Source organism: Gossypium arboreum, chromosome 8 (assembly GCF_025698485.1).
Source record: "Gossypium arboreum isolate Shixiya-1 chromosome 8, ASM2569848v2, whole genome shotgun sequence".
Lineage (NCBI taxonomy): Eukaryota > Viridiplantae > Streptophyta > Magnoliopsida > Malvales > Malvaceae > Gossypium > Gossypium arboreum.
This window is the reverse complement of record NC_069077.1, coordinates 139,856,795-139,883,428: the sequence shown is the minus strand read 5'-3', so window position 1 is coordinate 139,883,428 and position 26,634 is coordinate 139,856,795. Positions and strand designations below refer to the sequence as shown.

The 26,634-nt window shown below is 27.9% G+C and overlaps 2 protein-coding genes across 2 annotated transcripts in view; both read right to left on the bottom strand.

Annotated features, from left to right (window-relative positions):
* LOC108469589 (valine--tRNA ligase, mitochondrial 1) overlaps window positions 1-20,786 on the bottom strand; it is a 90,159-nt gene extending 69,373 nt beyond the window's left edge. The window contains exon 1 of the mRNA XM_053031770.1: window positions 20,783-20,786. The gene's annotated coding sequence lies outside the window, so the exon portion shown is untranslated. The remainder of the gene's footprint in view (window positions 1-20,782) is intronic.
* Window positions 16,189-23,860, bottom strand: LOC108468546 (GDSL esterase/lipase At1g29660-like). The gene is made up of 5 exons (XM_017769426.2): window positions 23,533-23,860; window positions 21,283-21,407; window positions 20,035-20,280; window positions 18,084-18,318; window positions 16,189-16,549 (listed from the first exon to the last, which is right to left on the bottom strand). The coding sequence occupies exons 1-5, from the start codon at window positions 23,780-23,782 to the stop codon at window positions 16,338-16,340; spliced, it is 1,068 nt and encodes a 355-aa protein (XP_017624915.1). The 5' UTR covers window positions 23,783-23,860; the 3' UTR covers window positions 16,189-16,337.
* Window positions 23,861-26,634: the final 2,774 nt, after the last annotated feature.

Here is a 26,634-nt window from a genome sequence, read left to right as displayed (position 1 = left end):
ACTTAATAAATGAAAATAAATAAACATTTTTTTATTTCATTATAAATAGTCAATGCAAAGGACCTGTATATATGCATTGCTCTCTAACAATTAAAATAGCAAATACATTCATTTGTACTAGGTATACCAATTATATTCAAGCACATCCCAGTCCCCTCTAGAGGCCCTGGGTATTTAAATGCACATTTAAACCGGCAACAAATATCATTGCATTTCACACTGCATGGTCCAATTCCCACACTGCATTTTTTATTTTCTGGCCTCGACTTTCCGTTTCTGTCGGTGTTGCTATCGCATTCATACAAGCATTTGCATGTTCCGACTTCTTGGTGATAGTTTCTCACATATTCCTTTCCCATTCTTTGAAGCTTCGCATTTTAAATTGCACTTATTATCGCAAATCCCTATTTTCGCTTCACATTGTGCACCATTCACCTTTGCTATTTTCACAAAGAAAAAAGAATATTATAGAGTCGTGTCTGGGATTTTGGATTTAATTGTTTAATAAAACATTTGTGAACTTTGTTAAAATAGATGTTGATAATGGCAATAGGATAATTTCAAAATTAAAGAAAAATAAAAAAAAAATAGATTTGACGTGGAAACCCTTTCGGGAAAAAACCGTAGAGGAGAAAAAATTCATTAATGTTGAAAAACGAATGATACAAGAGAAGTTTCGACTACATCTATTTAAATGTCGAAAAACCTTATTCTAATTAATATCAAATAGAAAAAAAAAATAGTTCTGTATGTCGTAACCATTTTTTTTGAAAAAACGGGAATCGACTTAAGTTTTGAAAATGAAAACGAATAGAGGAGTCGCCACCAATCCTTTTTGATAAGGTGTGATCGGGTCACCTCAAATTAATCATTTTAATAAAAGTTAAGGTTTACTAAAACGATAATCTTGGATCTACGAAAATCAGAAAATGAGTTCGGGAGTCGGTTACGCACGAGGAAGGATTAGCACCCCCGATACGCCCAAAATTGTTACCTAGTTGATTAATTAGTGTCTTAATTGTCGAAAATTGAGAACTTGAAAGACTTTGAAATACGATCCCTCTTTTGTAAAATAAACATTAAAATGTTAAAGACATTCTTGTCTCGAGGCAATGATACGTCATATCAGTGAGTTAGGATACGGCATCTCGAACTTTTGAGAATGAGCTTGCCTTTTGTTTAAAATTGATGTATTTTAACTTCTTTTAAAAGGATATTCAGTTAGTTAGGGTGGACGAGAAAAATCGAAACCCAGTAAGTTAGGGTACGTTTCCTCGAATTTCCAAACACCGAACATTGCCTTTATTTGCAAAAGATCTTATTTCGAGGTATCAAAATGTCATACCCGGTAAGTTAGGGCACCACACCTCGAAGCTCCGAAAATAAGCATTTTTTAGACTCGTGTTGTGATTTAAAAGAATATTTCGCATTTAGATTGAATGAGAAAAGTCGAGGCCCAGTAAGTTAGGGCACGATTATCTCGAATTACCTAATGCGGAATATTACTACTTTGTGAAAGAATTGCATTAATAGATTGAGTGGGAAATATAACATAATTTAGCATAAAAGCAAATTATAGAATTGCTATGTATGATGACACAATGATAGGTGTGGTAGTGTCAAAAACGATAATACGAACAACTATAAAAGATGATACAGTAATGAGGCTAAGCAAACATAAACACATGCGTGAGGAAAATGAAATAATCGAACACGCAAGCAAATAAATAAATGAATAAATAAATAAATAATGGTAGAATAAAATGATAATGAAAACAATAATAATGATATGAGTAAAGATAAACGAATAAAACGAATAAAAAAGAAAATAATAAAATAATGAATAAAGCAGGAGATGTTCGAAATTAAAAGGAACTCATAATAAACAATTATTATGTAAAACTAAAGAACGATAATATAGAAACGATAATAATAATATTAATAGCAATTGTAATGGCCTAAATTCAAGGTTATCGGAACAATGGTTTCAGTAACCATAGATCCGATTTAAAGAGAAATTTATTTCAATATTTTTGCTTGAAAATTGATATGATAGGAAAATCGTATGAAAATATTGATAGGAAAATTTTATCGATTTAGTGATTAGTTAGAAAAAGAAATTATTGAAGAAATTGGGTAAAATAAGGTATCGGGACCTCTATCTCGTAAAACCGAGTCGAAAATAATTTTATAAATATTTATGAAATGTTATTAATGTGGTATTAAAATTTCGTTAGGAAATTTTAATATTTGGGTAGTCAATTAAATGAAAAGGACTAAATTGTAATAGGTGTAAAAGTTACTAGAGTGATTAAATAGCTTAAAAGTCTAATGAGAAAGGATTTAAAAGGAAATTATACCCAAAAGTTATTTGGGCTGGACGGCGAGGGTATGAAATCAGCAGAAAAATTGATAAATTAAGGGTAAAATTGGAATATTGCAAAATTAACTAAATAAAACCAGGACTAAATAGGAAATATCTAGATTTCTCTTCATTTCTCTTCAATTCCAGCAGCTAAAAACGCCATAGGAGGGTTCTCTAAGCTGGTATTTCATAATTTTTGCACCAAGTGAGTTAATCCTTGCCTTTTTCTTGTAATTTTTGTGTTTCTAAGACTTTTACAACTAGGTCCTACTATTAAATTCATTAGTTTTTGATTTAATGGATGAAATTGAAAGTCACCATGGTTGAGTTCTGTAAGTTTATGATGAAATAGAATGAAATTAAAGCTTTAATTTGTTTATGAGATGATTTTATTAGGCAATTTCAATGGAAATTGATTTTTAGGACCTAATTGTGAAAATGTTTGGAATTAAAGTCTATTGCTAAAACTATGATTCCTAAAGGTTGTAAACTAGTTTAAGGTGATAGAATAAAATGTTAATTAAGAAAAACCAGCTCAATTGAGAGGCTAATTGAGTAGGGACGAAATTATCATTTATTAAAAGCTTAGGGGAAAATGGTAATAAACAGCTTGCACTAAAACAGTTTGGACAGTAGCAGTAGACTAACTTTGAAAAATCACCAAAAATTGTAGGAATCGAATTAGAAGATGAACAAAATATGGAATTAAAGCTTATTGAGTCTAGTTTCTCATAGAAGAATATTGTAAGCAATGGATTTGTAAATTTTGAGATATAATGAATTTTGTGAGACAAGGTCAGAATGAATTGGGGTTCCCCTGTTCTAACTTTAAAAAATTATAAAAAATTGAATAAAAATAATTAGGGACTTAAATTTATATGTCTGGAATTCTGAATGAGTCTATTTTTAATAGAAACAAACGAGAACATCATTTGAATTCTGCATAAAGAGATAATTTATTTTTAGTGAAGAAGGGTCAGAACTGTTAGACAACAGAACAGGGGTGAATTTGAAGAATAAACTGTACTGATTGGATAAACAAAAAATTCTGAAAATTTTATGATAAAAATATATATGAGTCTAGTTTCATGGAAAATTAACGGATGTTAATTTGGAGTTCCGTAGCTCAAGTTATAAATAATTTAGTGACTATGACTCAAGTAGACAGCTTTGAATGAACTATAAATAATAGTTGAATTATAGAGAATGTTGCATATGAACATGAAATGTATTAAATTGATAATTAAATTTATTTATTTAGATCCAAAAGATTCAAATACGAAGCTAGATCGAGGAAAGGAAAAAGTTCGGGATTAGTAGATTTTTACTGTTTACAAACAAGTATCAAGGTAAGTTCGTGTAACTTGAATTATATTATTAAATGCTTGAAATGCATGTTTTTGATATGAATATGATTTGAATGTTCATTATATGGAAATTTATGAAACATTGATATATTTGATAAAATGGGAAGAAATCTCGTTTGAATGAAAGGAAAATTCGATGGATCTCTGAAAAGGAATTGACGATAAAAAGGATCTAGCCCGGACGGGTGATCCTATCTTGATATAGCCCTCCAAGAATATGTGTAAAATGGATTTAGCCGGACGGGTAATCCGAATTAGGGTCTCAATTTAGCTTTGGATGGTAATTCAGATCCAAGCTCATTAGAGTAATTGTCGTTGCAGGATTTAGCTTTGACCGGTAATCCCGACAATACTCTATGAGTTTATATTGCGGATTTAGCTCGACGGTAATCCCACCGCAAGGTTGAGGTTCATGAGTGTGCTCTCTGAAATGGAAATGTGCGCACATGAATATGAATTGACAGACCCGGAATTGTACACTAAATGTGTACCTCTGAAAATCCATCGAAATTCCGATAAATTCAACGGGATAAATATGGAAAAATAACAAGGAAATGGAAATTATGGTATTGACGAGCTCATCAATCATAGTATATATTATTGGTACAGGGAAATTATTGTACTAACTTGAATGTTGAGTTTGTGCATATTAGGGTAATAATGCATTGAATGGATATATGGATGTTTATTGTATTGTATTGAAAATATTAGGTAAGTATAATTCTTGTTACCGAGCTTACTAAGCACAAAGTGCTTACCCGTTTTTTTTCCTGTTTTGTAGTGTTAAGAGCTCGGAGGTCGGATTTGGTGGAGACACATCACATTTATCAACCTCGGGATTTCGGTATATAAAGAAACTTTATTTTGGAAATCAATGGCATGTATAAGCTAACAAAGTAAATGTTAACGTGAAATGAATGTAAAGTTAGCCATTAGTATGGTTAACAAACACAGTTATAGATATGTGATGACGTTATCTTATATAAATGCATGAATCTATCATGAAAATATGTTGAATTGATTTGGTTGATGTGGATTGGTCTCGATTTAATATTACAGGGAAGGTTAGATATTTATAAAAGGGCTATATTGAATATAAAAAAAAAAATTTAATTCGTAAACTCCGGTAATGCCTCGTACCCTATTCCGGCAATGAATACGGGTAAGGGTATTACAGTAATAATACAGGTAATGCTTTAGAAATGATGTATGAAAGTGTATATACGTACGTGTATAAATAAATAATATATGATGTGGGTGAGGGAAGAATAAAATAAGTGTATTTAAAAGGTAATAGGTGAAAATGTAGGAATAATAATGATATAAAATAATAATAACATTAAAATAAAGTAATAAGCAAGTGAAAATATTAAGTACAATAATATATGATAAAAAAATACTATATAAAGAGTATATATACATGTATAAAATAGACATAACAATAATATGATATATTAAATATATATATATATATATATATATTTATATGATGTTAAAAGATGTATATATAATATTTATATTAGGAATAATAATAATAATGCTATGTAGATATAGTAATACATAATATAGTTAAAAATATACACGTAACATATAGAAAAATACAATATTAAGAGGATGTATATACGATTCACATGTGTAGTAAAAGATAATGTTAGAAAATAATTATTACAGTATTACATAAAATATATATATACATATATATTAAAAATAAATATATGGTGATATTACAGTATGTGCATAATATATATTTAGATATTATATGTAATGTATAAAAAGAATATATATAGTATTAAAAAAGGAGAAATATACATAATATATATACGTGTACATATGAAAAATATAGTCATAATATTAACATACATGTGTATTAATAAGAATATTAATAATAAAACTATTAATAATATTTTATAACAAATATACATATAAGTATTAAATAAAAAGATAATGATGAGCTGTTAATAAAAATACAACAATAATAAAATATAATATTGTAAATAATATTAAAATTAATTTAGAATAATATGGAAAAGTAAAAGAAAAGGGACGAAATCGAATTAAAAATAGAATTTTGAGGCGAATTTAAAAATCATCAAAGGGGAAGAGGACTGATTCGAACGCGCGAGCAAACAAGAGGGACCGAAGGAATAAATAGTCCAATTTTATCAAACGACGCCGTTCAGATGTCTCTCCTTCAAGCAGTCAGGGGATTAAATTGAAACAGAATTAAAATTACGGGACCAAATTAAAAAACATGAAAATACCTGATTAAAACCAAAAAGATTGCGGAAGGATTGCATGCGCAATTGTCCCAAATGTCAAAAACACGCGGATCCTTCTGTGGAGCGGGCCGGGGTTCGGGTTGGCGCTTAAAACGGCGTCGTTTTTGTGTTTAAAATGGCCGGGCAAAACGGTGCGTTTTGCCGGCCTATATAACCCATTTATTATTATTATTTCTCATTTCTCCTCTCCCCTAAAAAAAACCTCCTAAACTACTCTCTCTCTCTCTCGGTCTGCCAGCCCAGAAGCCGGTGAAGTGCAGGCCGGTCACCGCCGTACACGGTGGCCGGAGATCGAAAAAGGTAAGGAATTTTTATATTTTTTTTGTTTTTAAAGTGTATATATATATATATATATATGTGAGTAAAATAAGTGAAAAAGAAAGAAAAAGCAAGAAGATTAGGATGAATCACATTCGGTTATTAGATGTCTATTCCTTGTTTGGACTGATTTTGTTGTTTGATATTGCTAGGGTTTCTTTGTTTAAAAAAAATTGAATGCTTTGTTGGTATATATCAAGTTACCGAGAGAGTTACAATGGTTTTGAACTTGGCCTTTTATAGCCAATTCTTCACAACTTGCTCTTTTTGACTAATCTGTCTCTTCTTCTTTTATTGCTGCAGGCAAACGATGGTGGAGCAGAGGCCACTTGCAGGAGATGTGACTGAGGCGGTGGGATAAGTGATTTAGGGTTTCAAATTCTAAAACCCTAAATTTTTGGGCTAGATTGGGGTTTGGGTAGGTTTAGTGTTTTGGGTAAATTGGGCTTCTATTGGGTTCGATTTTGGTTTAGGGTGTAGTGGGTATTTAGTGGGCCCAAAATTGGGCTGTACACTATACTTGTATTGCATGGTCTTTAACAAGGATTTAGGTCACACAACTCTAACAAACTTAATACTTATGACATCTTTCGAATTCATAGATTTTTGGAAGCAAATTTGAAATACGTATAAAAATTTAGAAATTTAAAATCTATATTTTACAACTTTTAAATATATAATCACACATAGAATACAAATTTGGTCATCAATTGAATTATATTTGATCCCCAGGTTTTAAGAGTTTATATAAAATATTAAAAGATAAAAATATCATTATAACAATACTTATTACTTCTCTTAAAATTAGTTTTGAACTCATTTTTCAACCAAATTGATATTTATTAACTCGTGAAATTAACTCAATTAAAAATATTATAATAATAAATATTTTTTTGAGTCTACCATGGTTTCATTGCGTTGAAAACATTGGGACTTGATTTGGAACAAAATAAACTTTTAAGGATTAAATTAAAAAATTAATATACTTTAAGGATTAAATGATGCATTAAACCTTATTTTATATCTAATATATACATTCCATTCTAAAAGAGAAGTAATTTAGCGTCTAAAGGAAACACACCCTTTGGATGGGCAGTGGTTATGTTGTGGTAGAATCTTTTACCTCAACATTATCGGAAAAAACATACCGTCTATCCAAAATCACCTTAAAAGAATTATTATTTACAACATAAAACTTTTAAATAAATTTATTTTAAAAAGTAGATAAATATAAAATGTAAATTATTAAAGTGGAAAAGATAATACCGAGGTGGTGAGTATGAGAAACCCGAACCCGATCGTAATAAATTTTAAATTTTTTTATATAAAAATAAATTTTAAAAAAATAATACATCAAATACACTAAAAATAATAAAATAAATATTTTTCAACAAACTAAAAATATAAAAAATAAAAAGTACAGCCATGTTATTTGGGCTGGGCCCGAGCTAAAAAGTTATGCCTGAGGCTTGACTCGTTTAGTAAACGAGCTTTATTTTTATGCCTAAGCCCATATTTCGATCATATATTTTTGTTGAAACCTTTCCACCTTTCGGGCTGGCCTTCAATTCTGGGTAAGTGACCCGACCCATGATCATATCTAATGGGAGACAACAATTTTTTTTAAATAACTTTCAAATCCCTTAATTGTAACGGCCTATTTTTAGTGAAAATTGAAACAGTGGTTTCGAGACCACAAATCTGAAGTCAAAATTTATTTTAATATTATTTTAATATCTACAACATGATAATATGATGGTCTAAAAATTTTGTTAAGAAATTTTACCGTTTGTATGCTCAATTTGTGAAAAATGACTAAATCGCGTAAAGTGTGAAAGTTGGGTTCTATTAGCTAAATGTCTTAAATAGCTATAAAACTTTAAATTGGAGATCCTTATATGGTAATTAGATCATTAATTGAGTTAGTGGATGTGCATGGCTTGGTAATTGTGTAATTTTTAAAGTTAAGTAAGGGTAAAATGGTAATTAGGCAATTAAAGGTAAATTAAATAAAAGAAAAGAAAAAGCTTCACCTTTCTTCATCTTCCACCGATTTTCACCAAGGAAATAGCCATTGGAGAGCTCAAAATTTCAGCATAATAAACCCCGGTAATTGATTTTTAAGCCCGTTTTTGATGATTTTTATATTTTCGAGATTGTTGTAGCTTAACCTAGATAACTAGGTGACTAATTTGCAAAACTATTGAATAGTTTGAGTTTTGAAATTGATAAAAATTCTAGGGTTTTGAAGTTTAATGAAAGAAAATGAGAATTTGTTGTTAATTAAACAACTTTTGTTAAGGGATTTTTAATGGAATTACCAATTAGAGGTTAAATCAAGAAATGTGAAAATTATGTGTTAAATGTGTGAATTTGTGGAATGTAGGGGCTGCTATGAGCATGTAGTAAATTCTTCTAGGCTATGGTGTGGATGAAATTGCATGAATTTCATTTTACGAGCCTAAGGACTAAATTGTAAAGAAGTCAAAAGTATATAGGCAAAATGGTAATTTTCTCATAACATAAATTTTGGATTGAAGTGAGTAGAAAGTGAATTAAATTAGTTAAATTTGACTATATAGATCAAGAAAAGCTACGTTCGGATTTAGATCGAAGGAAAGAAAAAGTAGTGGATTGATCGGTTGATTTACGCCGTATTAATTCGAGGTAAGTTCTATGTTTAATAAGCATTAAATTATATGTGTTTTAAATGCTTAATTAATATAATTGTGATGATACGACACCACGAAAATTTGCGACGAGGTATCAGCAATGTATGGATCCCGGTTGAACCTTAGGAATAGATAGGATACGAATGGCATGTCATTAGGGGTTACCGTGTTTTGGGTGTTAGTCTCGTACGTCCTACCGGTGGCTGAGTTTTCGGCATGTGTTGCGGTTAATTTACAGCTTGTGTGAGCAACATCGTGTAGCTACATCTTGACTGACAGCTTATGTGAGCAGACCCAGTTATGGCTCGAGAGTGAGCATAGATATGAGATATGAGATAGAGGTGGTTTTGACCACGTAATGGCACTTAGTGTGCAAGATACCCGAGTATCCGATAGTATTCCAAATGGTTCAACGGGTATAGTGATGATATGAAGTTATACGAGTTCGATACGAAGTAGTACAGGTATTCATGTGAAATACGAGAATTGAATTATATTTGATATAAAAATACATGGTTAACATGATTGTGGATAATGTGTTAGGCTTTGGGCCAAATTGAGTTGCATTATGTATTAACTTTCTTACCTAAATTATGGTTGATTGGTAAGTTGTATTTTTAGTTATACGAACTTACTAAGCTTAATTGCTTACTCTATTTATTTTCTGTGTTTTATAGTGATTCAGAAAGCTTACTCGGTTTGGAAGTTGCCGGAGATTGCATCACACTATCAAACTCTCATTTTGGTACTTTGGACTTAATATATTTTGGTTAAATGGCATGTATAGATGTTTTTGCTAATGTGGCCTATATGTCTTATGGTGTTTTGGCCATTTGAGTTGGTATGTTTTAAAGTAATCAATTGATGTGTTTAATATTAATATGTTGTATATGTGGGTATTACATGTTATAAACTTGATATTGGTTGGTTTGAATGTTTATTTAAGCCTTGGTTATATGTATATTGTGGAGCTTAGGTTGGTACCAACTTAGGTGAGAAATATGGCTTGGAAAATAGCCTATTTTTGTCCACACGGGCAGAGACATGGGCGTGTGTGACACACGGCCAGGTGACACGGCTGTGTATCCCCTGATACTTCTATAGAAATCAAGTCAGTAGCTTCACACGACTTAGCACATGGCCGTGTGGCTTGGTCGTGTGGCTTAGCACATGAATGAATTTGAATGGTTATTAGTTTGAATGAGAAATGATTTTCGAGATGTATGATTGTTTGATCCATAAGTTCAGTAATACTCCGTAACCCTGTTCCAACGTCAGATACGGGTTAGGGGTGTTATATTAACATAAATTTTTTCTTGATTTTTTAAGCTATGAAATTTTAACTTATATTTAAAAAATTAAACTGCATGACACGTGTTAACATAATAAATCTGGCATAATAAGATATTTTTGGAGAGAGAATAACTATCTTATTTTCTAATTAATAAAAAATTACCCTATTTCTTTAAATAATTTTATTTTACAATATTTTTATAAAAAAATCCAAAATGTTTACGGTCTTGGACTACTAATGCGAAGAAAGCACTCCACCGTACAATAATTGATGGAAATAATGGTAAAGCACGTGTACTAGGATTTGAATTATAATTTATCTTTTCTATTAATAAATAAGTAAATTAGTCTTTGTACATTAGATTAAAGAGTAAACTATTCATTCTATTAAAAATTTGGACTATTTCTACTGTTAAGTGCTAATGTGGTTAACGGAGCAATCAGATAGTAACAATATCAACCTATTAACACATTGGTCAAGGCAACTTTCAAAACTTGAACTCCTAGCCACGGCGCGACGTGGAAATCCATCGTCGTGATAAGAAGGCCATTTGGTCAAGTCAATAAGTTGCGTCGCAACGAGGAACCCCTTCATGTCACAACATCAACTCAAAGTTTTGAAACTTCTACAAAATAGTTCTTATTTGATCTCGGGTTAATTTTAAAGCATTCGTATGTTCATATAAAGCCTGAATAAGGTTGTATATGACATTAAAATGCATGTAATGTTGTTCTTTGCCCAGTATGATGATCTGTAATTATTATTTTATTGTGAATTTAACATAAGTTGCTCCAACAATAAATACGACATCTCATAACTTGGACTTGGTGATCATTTCAGATAATGGGGTGTTACATATATTCTTATTCATTGTCATTTAGCGTAGATAAATAAAAATAAAAGTAAATTAGTTTTTGCACATAGATTCTTATTTCTACACCCAATTTTACAATTTACTCAGTTTGGTCTCTAATATATGAAATTATCAATTAAGCATTATAATTTAGTCTTTTTTCACATCCAAGCTTATAATCTATCAATTTAACACTTAAAACTTTCAATTCTTAATTAAGGCAACTTTTAAAATTTTAACAGTTTTACAAATTGATACACAAACTAGCTAGATTAAGCTCTCATTATCTCAGAAACATAAAAATTATAAGAAAATTACTAAATTGCACTAGCCAATTTTTTATTAAAAACTTTGAAACCCTCATTCAATGGCATCCAAGGTTTCTTCTTCTTCAATTTCGATTGGAAAAAAAGATGATAGTCTCTTTCCTTCCACCGAAAAATAATATATATACATATATTAATTTAGGTTTTTAACTTAATTAATTACGATTATCTATAGCGATTGGACTTTATAATTTAGTCCCTAAACATTAATTAACCGCAATTTTGACTAAATTACTTATAAAAAATTTAATCCACCTACAACATAAGTACATTTATGGGCTCGATTTACAAAAAAAGGATCCCGAAATCACATTTTTTAGTACCACTAATTTTCATGTCATTACAATCTAAGGTTTAGATATTATACAAAAAAAAAATTGAACAATGTATATTTAGTTCATTTTTGTTCATATAAGAACTCAATATATTTTGTTCGAATTTTTTTTTTTGTAATAGCTTAATCTTAAATTCTCATTCATTTTCATTTTGCTTAGATAAATAAAAATAAATAAACACAAAGAAATCCATTTTTTTACTAATAACTGATCTAACACTTTTCTTTATTTCATTATAAATAGATGTTTAATGACAATGATAATAACAAACACAATTATATGCACTTGGTGTACCAATATCACCAATGCAAGTGCCATACCCATCATGGAACCTTTTTACACAATTATGGTTACAACAATCATCATTGCAAAACACACCGCATCGTCCAATTCCCATGTTGCATTCTGGATTTTTATGCTCTTCGTTATTGTCATCATTGTCGTTGTTGTTAATATTGCCATTACATTCATACAAACATTTGCATGTTCTGATACCATTTAGTGATGATTTCACACATATTCCTTTCCCATTCTTTGATGCTTCACATTTTAAACTGCAGTTTTCATCACAAATCCCTATTTCTTCTTCACATTGTGCACCATTCACTTTAACTATTTTTACAATGGCAAAAATAAAATTATTATATGGACACATTCAAAAAAAATTATTTTAAAATATAGTGTAAAACTGTGCAACAAAACACATATGAATGTAACATTTATGACATTTTTCAAATTCATAAATTCTTGAAAGCATCTTTCATTGTGAATTTGATATGCATATAAATATTTGTGAATTTAAAATCTATGCACTTGTACTTCTCAAATATCATATATATATATATATATATATATAATTACAATGCTCTATCTAATAAGTAATAACGTAAATAAATTACTCTTATACTCATTGTCTTTTAAATTATATTAAATAATTTATTTTAAGATTTACTTAATTATTATATGTATATTACAATTTATAAGACTCGATTTAAATTATTCTTATAGTTAATTGTACTAGACATTTCCAAACTATGACCCTTATACTAATTGGTCCCCAAACATCAAAACATCTAATCACTTCCTAAACTATTGGTATTATATCAATCAAGTTTTTTATTATTAAAACCATTAATTTAATCATTAAATGGTGCGCCATATCTTATATGGCTAAATTTAAAATAAAAATTTTAAGGAAATATATTTTTGTCACATAACTTTTAAAAATTAAAATTAAAATAATTCAATTTGAAAAAAAAAGAGAGAGAGAAAACGATAAAATTTCTATAAAATTTTGGGAACCTTAAAATAATTTATTTTAAAAAATCTATTTTACAATATTCATATAAAAATTTGATTTTAAAGCATGTCATGTAAGATCCTAATCACTAGAACTAAAAGATTGAATCATAACTATTTTATATATACTCTACACATTTCATTGTTAGAATTTTATATAAGAAATGAAATCTAAATCTAAATTTTAATTAAGATATTTTTAAAAAGTTAATAGAGAATTAAATTTAAAAATTCAATAAAAAATGCATAGTTAAAGTAGAAAAATAGTACCTGAAGTGAATACTAGGAGGGCCAAAATGAAAAATACTTTGAAGAATTTTATCATTTTCCAAGAAATTTCAATTTTCTTTTCTAGAATTTTATTCTTTTTCTTTTTTTTTTTTTAAATTTTGGGTGGAGGATCTGTTTATATATGCAAAAATACTGTGGACCAGTTTAAGAAATATAATTTTATTTGGTATCTATTATTTTGGTAAATTTTATCTAGCCTTGTTGTCAAATAGGACAAGGAGCATTTAATATTAACCATGTATATTAATGTAAAATATGTGGTAATAAATTTGTATTTTAATATTATTAAATATGCATTTAATTTTGGATTTTGGATTTTTAATTTTATTTCTTTTATTTAAAGATGATATAAAAATATGAAAGAAGACAAAAAAGCATCATAATTTAAAGGAAAGAATATTTTTGTAATTCTATTATTGAATTGGTGACCCAATTAAGGCCGTGTTTAAATAATAATATAAATATATAAAAATAATAATAAGTTGCCGATGAAGCTTTTAAACTTTACAAATATGATTCAAGATGTGACACGTGTCTCATTTAGGGTGTATGAAAAATATTAAAAATATTTAGTACAATGTTAGTGTAATTTTAGACTCGAAGTTGGGTTAAAGTGATGTTGTGTGTCCAATTGAGTATAGTAAAATATTAAATATATAAATAAAATGTGACACGTCGTTACAAATTTTAACTTTGTTTGTGGAATTTAAAAAGTACATTGTCAATGTACCAAATATTAAAACTATTAATTTAATCATTAAATGACACACCATATATTATATAGCTAAATTTAAAATGAAAATTTTAAGGAAATATATGTTTTGTCGCATAACTTTTAAAAGTAAAAATTAAAATAAAGTAAATTGAGAAAAAAAGAGTGAACGATAAAACTTCTATATCTCAAAATAAATATTTTTTTAAAAAATATATTTTTACAATATTCATATAAAATTTTCATTTTAAAGTATGTCACATAAGATTCGATCGTCATTTAATAGTTTTAGTAACGAAAAGGATCTAATTAATATAATCTCGATAGTTTAGGGGTGTAGTTTGAATGATTTGAAATTAAAATTTCAATAAAAATTGCATAGTGAAGGTAGAAAAATAGTAACTGAAGTCAATACGAGGAGGGTAAAAGTGAAAAATACTTCGAAGAATTTAATCATTTTCCTAGAAATTTCAATTCTTCTTTCTTTTTTTTTCTTTTTTTTTTTTGAAATTTTTGGGTGGAGGATCTGCTTATAAATGCAAAAAATACTGTGGTCCAATTTAATAAAATTAATTTTTAATTGGTATCTACTATTTTTGGTAAATTTTATCTAGCCTTGTTGTCAAATAGGACAAGGAGCATTTAATATTGGTGTATACAAGGAGAGTAATCTATATACCTTAATTATAATTCACTTTTTTTATATTCCGATTTAAAAGTTATGATTGTAGATTGAATCTTAACTCAATTAGTATGAATATTGTTGCCAATATAGGAGGACATAAGTTCGAGTACGCTGAAGCATATTATCCTCCTAGTTATGGGTTGGGGAGGGGTTATGCATAGTTCTAGGTATTATTTTAAAAAGAGCAGATATGATCAGAACTTATAACTAAATTGTTAAAGAAAAAAGTTAAGATATGCATTTAGGGTGTATAAAAATACTTAGTACTCAAGTGAAATTTTTAGATTCCAAAAATTGGGCTAAAGTGAGGATAAGTGCCCAATTAGATATAATAAAATATTAAATATATAAAATGAAATGTAACACGTACGTAATAAATTTTAACTTTTTTTGTGGAATTTAAAAAGTAGACGGTCAATGTACTAAATATTAACCCAACCTATTTTGTGAAGCTAAAATATTCTAGTGTTAATATATCAAATACTAAATTAAATGGACAAGCTTTCGAAGGAAATTCAAAGGTACAAGCAATTTTGACTGTAACTAATGTTTTAAAAATTTGACCGATTCTTAATTTAACTGATTCGATGGATGATAATATTGATTGCTCTTTTGATTTGGTTTGTCTGGACGTTAATAACCTGTTGGTGTTAGGTTAATGTACTATATTTGGAACTTAAGTTTGGCTTCAATGCTTGTTCAATTTGGTATCGTAGTTTTTTATCTCAATTTGGTACTTAAATTTGGCTTCAATGTTCAATTTAATACCTGAGTTTTTTCAATTTGTTACTTGAGTGGTTCTTTTTGTCCCAATTAAGCAAATAAATTTAGCTTCAATGTTCAATGTGATACATGAATTTCTCTTGTCCCAATTAAGTACCTATATTTTTTTATTGGATTACATGTGTCAAATATTCATTGGACCACGCAATATCGTTTGATCTAGATATTAAATTAAGCATTGAAATCATGTTAGCATAAATAATGGTTTACAATATAGAGCAGCAGAAAAGATCGAACATAAATACTTTCAGCCATTGCCTATACCAAATGTCAAAATCAAAATGTTATGGCACCATTAACGAGTATGTCATACCACCGACGAGGATGTCAAATTTAATTGTACAAAAAACTAAAAACCGCCAAAGTCTTCTCAACACTCGAAAATCTCACTAGATGAATTTTTTTTATTTTATTTTCTAGTGCTTAAGGACCTTAAGTTTAGTTCGTATTTGTAGTGATAGTTACCCGTAAAAAACCACCAAACTATATGTCTCACTATCACACAAAAAAAGGTGTGAAAGTAGTGGGCAACAAAACTGACCTACCATAAACCAAAAGCAAATCGAGCAAATTAAACTCGAATATAAATTAAAACAAAAAACTTAAATATCAAATCAAACATTAAATCTAGATTTCATTAAACAATATTATTACTACATTGATCCCTCCAAACAAAATAAGATTTTATTTTGTCTCTTTCAATTTTCAAAAAACTTTATTTGAATCATCATCATCTTCATTATTATTCTTATGAAGCTTTAGAGTTTTGCTAATTTATGAATGTTAAACGGATTAGCTTCGAGAGAAGATTCGGAGCTATAAGCCCTTTCGGCAACCTTCTCGTTCCAAGCCTCGGTAGGATGGAAACCGTCCCAAAATAGGAATCGCCCTCGATTACTGCACGGCTTCGAATTTTTGAGACAAAGCTCTCCGCCGCCACCGCCAATTGTGCAACACGTACCATTCGTCACTATAAAACAATAACACAACACATTTAAATTAGCTTTTCATTCAAACAACAATATTATACGCAAATCAAAGTTAGCTGAAACAGGTTCAAGTTCATGCAAGATATTTAAACCAATTTTTTAAACATTAGTCCATCTCAACTTGAAAAATGAGCTTATTTTTTTACTCTCAAACTCGATCCAATTTAAGAAAGGTAAACTCAGGCCCAAACTTGGCCCGCCTATATTTGATTTCTTTTAGATTTAATTTTTATTTAAAATATACTTTAAAAAATATAATGCACTAAAAATGCTAAAATAAAAGTTTTTAACATATTAAAATACATTAGAAAGTATTTATATTAAACGACACTACCATAAATATAATAAATATTTTATTTTATTAAAATTAAAAAATAATAAATATTTTATTGTATTAAACATAATTTAAAAATATATATTATTTGGGTTGGGTTATTTAATTGGGTAAAGTTTTTTAGGTTTTGGGTAATGAGTTAAATTATTACTAGGTTAGTGATTTAATATAAATATATATAATTATTACTTAACATACATAATTAATATAATATTTTTCATAACATAATATATTTGAGTCGGGTCAGACTCAAGCCAAAAGCATATTGCCCAAGGCTCAGCCCATATAGAAAATGGGTCTTAAATGTTACCCAAGCCCATTTTTTAGCATCGTATTTTGTCCAATCCCTCTTTTTTGGGGGGACTTCGAGCCTAGGCGGGTAACCTGACTCATGAGCAGGTCTAACCTAAACCTATCCATGTATCAACCCAATTCCAAAACTTCATATACTATAAAATATTAAAAAAATATTTTTATATATTTTTGTAATTAAATTCAAATTTAAAAATTATATTTAATTTGAATTATAGTTGAATCAATTCCAAATAAATGTCAATTTTTTTTTTTCTAAACTCCATCAAAACTGAATAAATTGCCCAATTCATAAACAAATCTAAGGGTGTTCAAACGGTCGGTTCAGTTAATACCCAAATCAAATTACTATTAATTAAATTACCCGAAATATAAAAATCTTTAACCGTTAACCAAACCGAACTTTTTTCAAATATATTAACCAAATCGAAATATTTAGGTTAATTCAGTTGGTTAGCGAATTAACCGGAATTTATATATATTGTCTCTTGATTAAAATAAATATAAAACATATAAAATATATTGCTAATGTTTATTTTCCTTTTTTTAATAGTTCAAAAATTTTGAATGGAGGTGAAAATAGAAAATAAGACATTAGAAACACTACATAAATATTAAAAGTCAACAACCAAACAAAAAGTTGACAATTATATATATTATTTCCGTTAATTGGTTAATTCAATTAATTATTCGATTTCGAACTAAATTAATCGATAACCGAAATTTCTAAAAAATTATTAATCGACCTCCGACCAAACTAAATTCAACTACTGATTGATTAACTGAATTAGATTAATTTGGTCAATTAGTTTTGTTTTAACAGAACTATGAACATTATTAAATGAACCTATATGAGATTAGTTATTTACCGAATGTCGTCGAATTTGGAGAAGGAGTAAGATAAGTAAATTTAGCATAGGGTAGATCATTGTTAAGTTGATGTATCAATAGCATAAGCCTCTCGTTGAAAAGTGCAGCAGCGTTGTTTAATTTATCGACACAAAATGATCCATTGGTTCCGTACTCCGAAATTGCGAATGGGGCGCAACCAATAAGTGACAGTCCATACACCGCAAACTTCCTTGCGCCATTGTTGTACAAAGTCTGGTATGTTATTGTTATACAAGAATTAATTGAGAAAATACGGTTAGGTTAAATAAAAATATTAAATTTAAAAAATAATTTTAAATTAAATTTATTTAAAAAATAGGTGTTAACGTGCTAAATTAATTTAGATATAATCAGTGGTGGAGTTAAGGGGTTGGTAGGCGCCTGGCCCCCTAAAATGAAAATTTTTTTATTTATATTCTTTATAATTTATAAAATTTTAAATTAATAATAGTAAAATTATACTTTGAACCCTCAAAAATAATAAAATTTGATTTAATCTCTTAAAATTATAAGATATAAACTATTAAAATAGTGAAATTATATTTTACTATTGTAAAAATATACAATTTAATTTCGACTCCCAAAATAATTTTTGGCTCCCCATTGGGTATAATGATAAATTTAGTTTTAATCTTTAAATATTTTTTTAGTTAAATTTGACCATCAACGTTTTAAAAGAAAGTTGAATTTGACTATAATCCTTTCAAAAGAGTTGAATTGTTATTTTTTTACGGAAATACTTGCTAAAACATTAAATTTTTAAACACAACTACTCAAATGGTAATCAACGTGTACTTCATGTTAATTTTGAATTTTTATGAATATTTTATAATTTTTAAATTATTTATTGACGCCATATAAGACAAACAATGAAATGTCAACATAAAGTACATTGGACTCCCATGCAGATTGCCACACAAAAATCCTTAAAAAAAATAATGTTTTAGATAATATTTTTATTAAAAAAAGTGATTTAACTATTTTTAAAAAGTTAATGGCCACATTTAGCTCAAAATAAAAAGAATAAAGACGGCATTGACAAAAGATGTAAACATTGTGGGCTAATTTTATCATTATGCCATTAATTTATCAATCAATCATCTCAAAATAAATGATAACAAAATGGCAAATGATAAATTTAGCTCTCAACGTTTATATCTTTTGTCAATTTGGCCATTAATCTTTCCAAAAGAGTCAAATCAGTTTTTAACGAGAATATTAACTAAAACATTAATTTTGTAATAATATTGGTATGACAACCCGTGTGGCAACCCATGTTTGCTTCATGTTGACGTGGCACTCTTTATCTTATATACTATATCGACAAATAATCTAAAATTACAAAATATTCAAAAAAAAATATATTTAAAATTGAAAAAATATATAAAGTTCATAAATATTAAAAAAAGTGTGACGTATACTAGGATTGTCATATGGTTTGCCATGTTAAAAAAATTTAACGTTTTAGTCAATATTTCCATTAAAAAATAGCAATTTGACTCTTTCTAAAAAGTTAATGATCAAATTCAACTTATTTTAAAATGTTGAGGGCCAATCTTAGCTTAAAAATAATAATTAGGGTCAAATTAACAAAAATACAAATGTTAAGGACTCAATTTATTATTATGCCAATAAAATTATAATATTTTGATGACTCTTAATTTAATTAGAAAAATAGTAGAAAATAGAATACTCCCTCATCCCAATAAAATTATAACATTTTGATTTTTAGTGGTAAAATTTTCAACTTTGGCATATTATTATTTTAAATTTATTATTGAAAATTTTTATAATTTTTAAAAAATTATTTTTATTTTATTTTTACAAACACTAATTGATTAAATTATTTAAAGTAATTCAAAAGTTCAAAAAAACTTGACAAAAAATCATTTATAACATTTTTATTGAGACAGAAGAAGTGTCGATCACCTTAAGTTGGTTCGAGAGTTGGTGAACGAGCAATGTAGCATATTGCATCTGAGTAAAGCGTCGACTAGTGTCATAGAACTCTGGCTTGAAATAATTGTTGATGTAGTCGTTGCTTCCGATTTGAATTGAATAAATACATCGGTTTAAGAGCAATCTAGTCTCTATATTATTTCGCATTAACCTAGAAAGTCTCAATATTATAATTTTGTGATTTTGTATCTGCTTGTCCAAGGGTATTCGATCACCCTACACATCACATCAATAAGTGTATATCGTTATGTAATGTTGTGGGTTCGCACAAAAATGTGTTCAAGGGTTAGGTTGAACATGATTTAATATATAGTATTAAAGTTTTCATTGTCTGATTAAACGCTCGATATGGTTTAAGACTCCATGCATGCTTTGTTATATGAGAGATGTATCAATGTTGAATACGTATTTGACATTGAAACACCTTTTTATTATGCTCAAATTTAAGAGTTAGCTCATAATCTGATCTCTCTGTTTTTATAATATTATTTATTACTCTCAATAGTTTATACTGTTACATATTTTGGTTAAAATGCTAGCACTGATTTTTCTTTAAAACACTTGGGGGCGGAATTAGAAAATTGTTTATCGGTCCAAAAATAATAATAAAAATTGGGAGACAAAAATACAATTTTAATATTATACTAACCTGTATTTTTCTTAAATATTAAAGGGACTAATAAAAAAAATCATTTTTTTGGGGGGGTGCCATTGCTTGCCCCCCTCCCCTAAAAACATTTTTCCAACTTATCATGTTGACATGGATTTATTTGTGTCGGGGTGCTTAAAAAAAATTCCCTCTTCAGCCATTTAATTGAAATTGATTGTCGGTGCTAACTATTTGGACTAATTAATGTCTGATGGTATTATAAAAGTTAAATTTTGCTATTAGTCCCTATATTATGCATAAGTTATGAGTTTTATAAATGCACTCTGATTTGTTCATTTTAACCTGATAGATTCAATTACCACTACTTGGGCTAGGAATGAAATTCCAAAATTCAAATAGTACAAAGACTAAAATTAACCAAATGAGAGTATACAGATCAAATTCACAAATTACGAATAATATATTGACCGATAATAGAATTTGACCCGTTATAAAAAGTAGAGAAATCAAATTATGCAAAATAGTATAAGGACTAAATCCCCAATTTTAACATAATAGAAGGATCAAAATCAGAATTTGACATAAAAGAAAACAAATTTCATAATTACCAGATCTTTTCCAGTTTCGTCACGAATGCCGGCAGCACCAGACGCATAGTTCACACCATTCAAAATGCTTTCCCCTTTTGATTCGGCGAAAGGAGGCATAGAACGTGTGAACCCCAAATACTCAGCTAACATATAATATAAACAAATTAAATGTTAGTTACCGATGTCTTAGCTTACTGGCAAAAGTATTATGATGTAGGTATAAAAATTTGATATCAATCCTAAGCAATTTCAATACGGGTTGGACCCATACAAAATATTTAGATTAAATTTTCAAGTTTGGGTTTGACCCGAAAAATGAATTTATTTATTTTTATCCAAATCTAACTCAATTTAAGAAAGATAAACCCGACCCCGATGAGGCCTACCCATATTTCATTTCTTTTAGGTAGGTTTTATTTAAAAATAAAATTTTAAAAATAGGAATAAATCCCAAAACTATACATTAATTATGGTTTAATGTGCAATTGTATACATGAAATTTCGATTTGATCCAATTCTTGTAAATTATTAAAATAATTATTGATATAATATTATTTTATGTTTATGTATTGCATACATAAATAATTATATTTTCTAATATAAAAATAGATTAATGTATTTATTTCTTTAAATGTGCATGATTAAATCAAAATTAAAGTTCATGTGTACAATTGCACATTAAATCGAGTTCATGTATAATTTTGAGATTTATCTCTAAAAAGTATAATGTACTAAAAACGCTAAAATAAAAGTTTTTAACACATTAAAAACATATTAAAAAGTATTTATATTAAAAAATTACCATAAATATAATAAATGTTTTATTATATTACAAAACACAAATAAAAAATAAATATTTTATTGTATTAAATATAATTTTTAAAATTTTATATTTTTGGTTGGGTTATTAGTTGGGTAAATTTTTTTTTAGATTTTGGATAATGGATTTAATTGTTGTTCATTAGTGATTTAATATAAATATAAATATATATAATAAAACATATATAATTAATATAATATTTTTTATAACATAATATATTTTGGCTAGGCCTGGGCCAAATAAATATTGCCTAAGCTGGACCATGTAGAAAACGGGTCTTAAATTTTATCCAAACTTATTTTTCAAACCTCGTATTTTATCTAAACCCTCTTATTTTACCGATAGGCCTTCGGGCTTGGATGTGTGGTCTAGCCTATGAGTAGGTCTAGGTAGCACTAGCGGCAGGCAAGGAGATCCCCTCCCCAAAATTCTATTTACTTTAGTCCCTTTAAAAATTGAAAAAAAAAATTAAGCCAATACAATAGTAAAATTTCACTTTGCCCCTAAAATTTATAATTCAATTTTTACTCTTAAAAATAGAATATTTATATTTTAATCCTTTTAAAAACTATAAAAACTTTAAGCTAAGATAATTTTTACCCTTGAAAATTTATAATCTAACTTGCTCCCTCCCTCCTAAAAATAATTCTAACTTCACCTTTGGTTAGAATCAAGATGAGTAAAAAGCAACTTGCCTTACCCATCGTTATCCCTAATTTTGCTACACCAACAACAACGCTAAACGAGATCAATAAACCATTGAATGTAAACTATGAATATATATATATATATATATATATATATATATATATATATTTACACACACACGTGGTGCATTTGTACATGTTGAGGGGACCAAGTCTTTATGGATAAGTATTTAAAGTGTAGTTCACAGGGTAGTTGATCGATCCCTTAATAATAAATAGCATTGTCCCCATGGGATTTTGTCCCCAACCTTTGCAGAGAGCCGTGTACCTCAATTAGTGGTATCTACAAGACTCAAGAGAGATGTTAATATTGTGCATGAGAATAATTATGAAATAGTTGAGTGCGAGGTGACTTGAACCGCTAACCTAAGGCTTACACCCCCTTTTACGTGCAACCATAGTACCACTTGGACTACATAGTAAGTAAGGGTCATATAAGCCTCAGCTTAGTGATTTGAGCCGCCCCCACTTAGGTAGCTCCATAATTATTTTCACACACAATACTAACACCTCCGAATCTTGTAGTTACCATCAACTGAAGCACCCCTCTCTGTGAAACCATACATAGCTCTCCCCATGAAAGTTGGGGACAAAACCTCGACACAAAGACAATATCTTCGGTTACTGAGAAACCAGACGACTACCTATTGATTAACACTTCAAAGACTCCTCCCAAAGCAGCTCCTCGGTAATACATATATATAATATGAGCAAATGGAGAAGAGAGAGAGAAGGGCAAACCAATATAATCCTGCATGTTTTTGCCATTGCTGAACCTTCCTGTTGGTCCTTTGGGAAAATCAATGCCATAGGGTGAATAGTTGACTTTGGCCAAGGTGTTAAGGTTATTGTTGTTGCCATTATCGGATAAGGAGTCCCCAAAAATGAAATAGCATGGCACTTGGGGCTTTGCATTTGCCCAGTTTTGCAATATTACAAACAGCACTGAAATCGCCACCACCTCCAATGACTTAAGAAGCTTATATGCCATGGATGATATTTAAAAAGCAATGAAATTTAAAATAAATGACTAATTGAGGAGAGACTGGATTGGGAACTATATATATATAGGGATGAAATGAGGGAGCAAGGGATTATGCCTTTTAGATATGAATGAGTGATTGAAATAAATGTAAATTTAATGTGTAATATTTTTAACCTTTTCTTTTCTATAAATTGAAAAAAAAATTTAACTCTTGTGTGTTAGATATAAATATCCAATATTAAAATTTTGGATAATATAAGAATTTTCAAAAGTCATGATCGAGTTTTATTTATAAAGTCGAAACGTTAATTAGTATCCGTAGTATTGATTAAAGTGTTATATATATATATGGTTAAAATATATTATAAATTTACGTAATCTTTATAAATTTAGAATTTTTTTTAGATTCAAGTTTATTATAATTTTTTTAGTTACATGGCTAGTAAGTCAAGATTAGTTTTTTTTTTTCAAAATGTCAAATCAATAAATTGAAAAATAAAATAGTTGTATTAACGATCGAACTTGAATTTTGAATTATGTTATATGCATAAGATATTCGGTTCAATCCTAAACAACCCCATTCACCACCAACAATTATCAAAAGAAAAAGTTGAGGGATTAAATTCCTGAAAATAAAAGTATAGGGACTAATTTCTAAATTTTTGAAGAGTACATGGACTTACGATATATTTTAACCTATATATGGTTTTACACCCTTACGTATTTCTTGAATTAATATTTTAATAACTCAATTGTCATATTCCATATTCCCTTCTTATATAGATCATGCATGTCAAATTTATCGTAAATTAAAATTTTTCGACTACTTGTTTGAAGTAAAAAACCCAATTGTTCAATAAATATTAAGGTATACAATATTTCAAATATGATAGAGATATCTAATCAATTGAAAATCTTACATATATGGAAAATACAATTATATTAATAAATTAAATGGTTAGATCGTTAAAATATTAATCGTACAAAAATATACAAAATTATGTAATATGTTATTTCTTTCTTCATTTGAGAAAAATAAAAAAATAATTTAAATAACTTTTAAACGATGATTATAAATATCGATTAATGAGATCTGTAAAACAAAAATTCTAAAATGGTCAAATTAAGTTTTAGTCCTTCTACTATATTCAAATTTTTAATTTAATTTTTATATTTTAATTTTATATAATTTGATCCTCATATCAGAATTAATTAATCTGAATAATTAACACCATTAACTATTTTCAATTTTGATTTTTAAACTCATTATGCTAATATGATTAATTAAAAATAAAAGAATTACATTATATCAAATTAAAGTAGAAGGACCAAATCATAAATTTAAGTATAGTAAACAGACCAAAATTATAATTTAACCTTGTAAATCTAAATCGTGCTATATAGGTTAGGGGCTCCAACTTAAATGTTTGGCAAGTAAATAAATAAATTAGGCACAAGATATTAATGCTTAACAAATAAGTAAACAAACCTTCCTTTATTTTTTAGTAAAATATTTATTTTCAATATAATTTTAATGCATAAATTGATAAAATTCGACAATTTGAAGACTATTAAAATTTGATAATTATTATTATTTTTTATTTATCATGGTATGTATAGGAGCGAGCCAATAACTAATCTTTCACATTCTATAGGCACATTAAGGGGCAGACGCTGATCACAAGTTTTAAAATTGTTCCATACGTAAGACAAGTATCAACCCCTCGATTATCGATTAAGATAGGAGAGATCTTTACTATCTCACTTAACTCCCGTCATTAAATAATCATTTATTAATACACATATTGCATATTAATTGTTTATATGATTTTTTTATTAAATTGTTCACTTTTTTTCATGTGAATGAAATTAGTTAAATGTTGGATTAGGTTGGAATACCTTAATCCAGGAACATCAATTTATGAATTGAGATTACTTCACAAGTCATCTGTAATTTAAATAATATATATACAGAAGTTCGAGTTTAGAAAAAAATTAAATTGAAAAAAAGTATTATTTAGGTTTAAGAGTAAAAAACTTAATGAAAATTAAAAAAAATATTTAAACTTAATTAATTTGCACCCAATTAATTCCTTATTAAACAAATTTAAATTTATTTAATTTCTCTTTTAATGCAAATTTTCGTTGACTGATTTAATCTGTTAACTTTTAGTGATATTGTCACATGCCCAATTTAATATCATGTGAGATGTTAATTATGCAAATATTAAAAATAAAAATTAAAAATATAATACAAATTCTTAAATATTCAAAATATAAAAGACTAAAAAATTAAAAGGAAATTGTTCCAAAATATTAAAAAAATATCTAAAATGTTCCAAACAAAGAAAAAAATAGAAATTTAAAAGGAAATTATGTTGATCATAATTACTCTTTTTAATAGGGAGCTTAGAAATTACTATAGCTTCTCTTCAATTCATAAATAGGAGGACATTGTGTTTCAGCGCAATTGAACCTACGACTTTCTGCATTGGTAAGTGGCAACAATGCCCATATTAATTGAGCTAATGCTCAATCAGCAATATATTAATATTTTTACACATCGATTACTTTTTATTACATATATTCTAATGTGTTTGTACATGTCTCTTACTTCATCTCATATTTCGCATAATTTATCATTATAATTCAATTTAATTTTTATATTTTCATATAGTTTATTTATGCATTTAAATTTTATTAATTTATTGAAAATTTTATACACTACTTAATAATTTGTTTTTATATATTTTTTATAAATCCAAGTAATGATGCTATATTCATATGTTTTTGTGTGCTATGTGTTTTTAATTATAAAATAATAAAATTACATATTAATCATAGTACTCTAAGCTAGA

Excerpts from the sequence above, each read along its gene's own strand:
- LOC108468546 (XM_017769426.2), bottom strand. The coding sequence starts at position 23,782 with ATGGCATATAAGCTTCTTAAGTCATTGGAGGTGGTGGCGATTTCAGTG. Across the intron at positions 20,281-21,282 it reads ACGAAACTGGAAAAGATCTG|GGTGATCGAATACCCTTGGA; the intron begins GTAATTATGAAA and ends TGTGATGTGTAG. Across the intron at positions 16,550-18,083 it reads TCCAAATTCGACGACATTCG|TGACGAATGGTACGTGTTGC; the intron begins GTAAATAACTAA and ends ATTGTTTTATAG.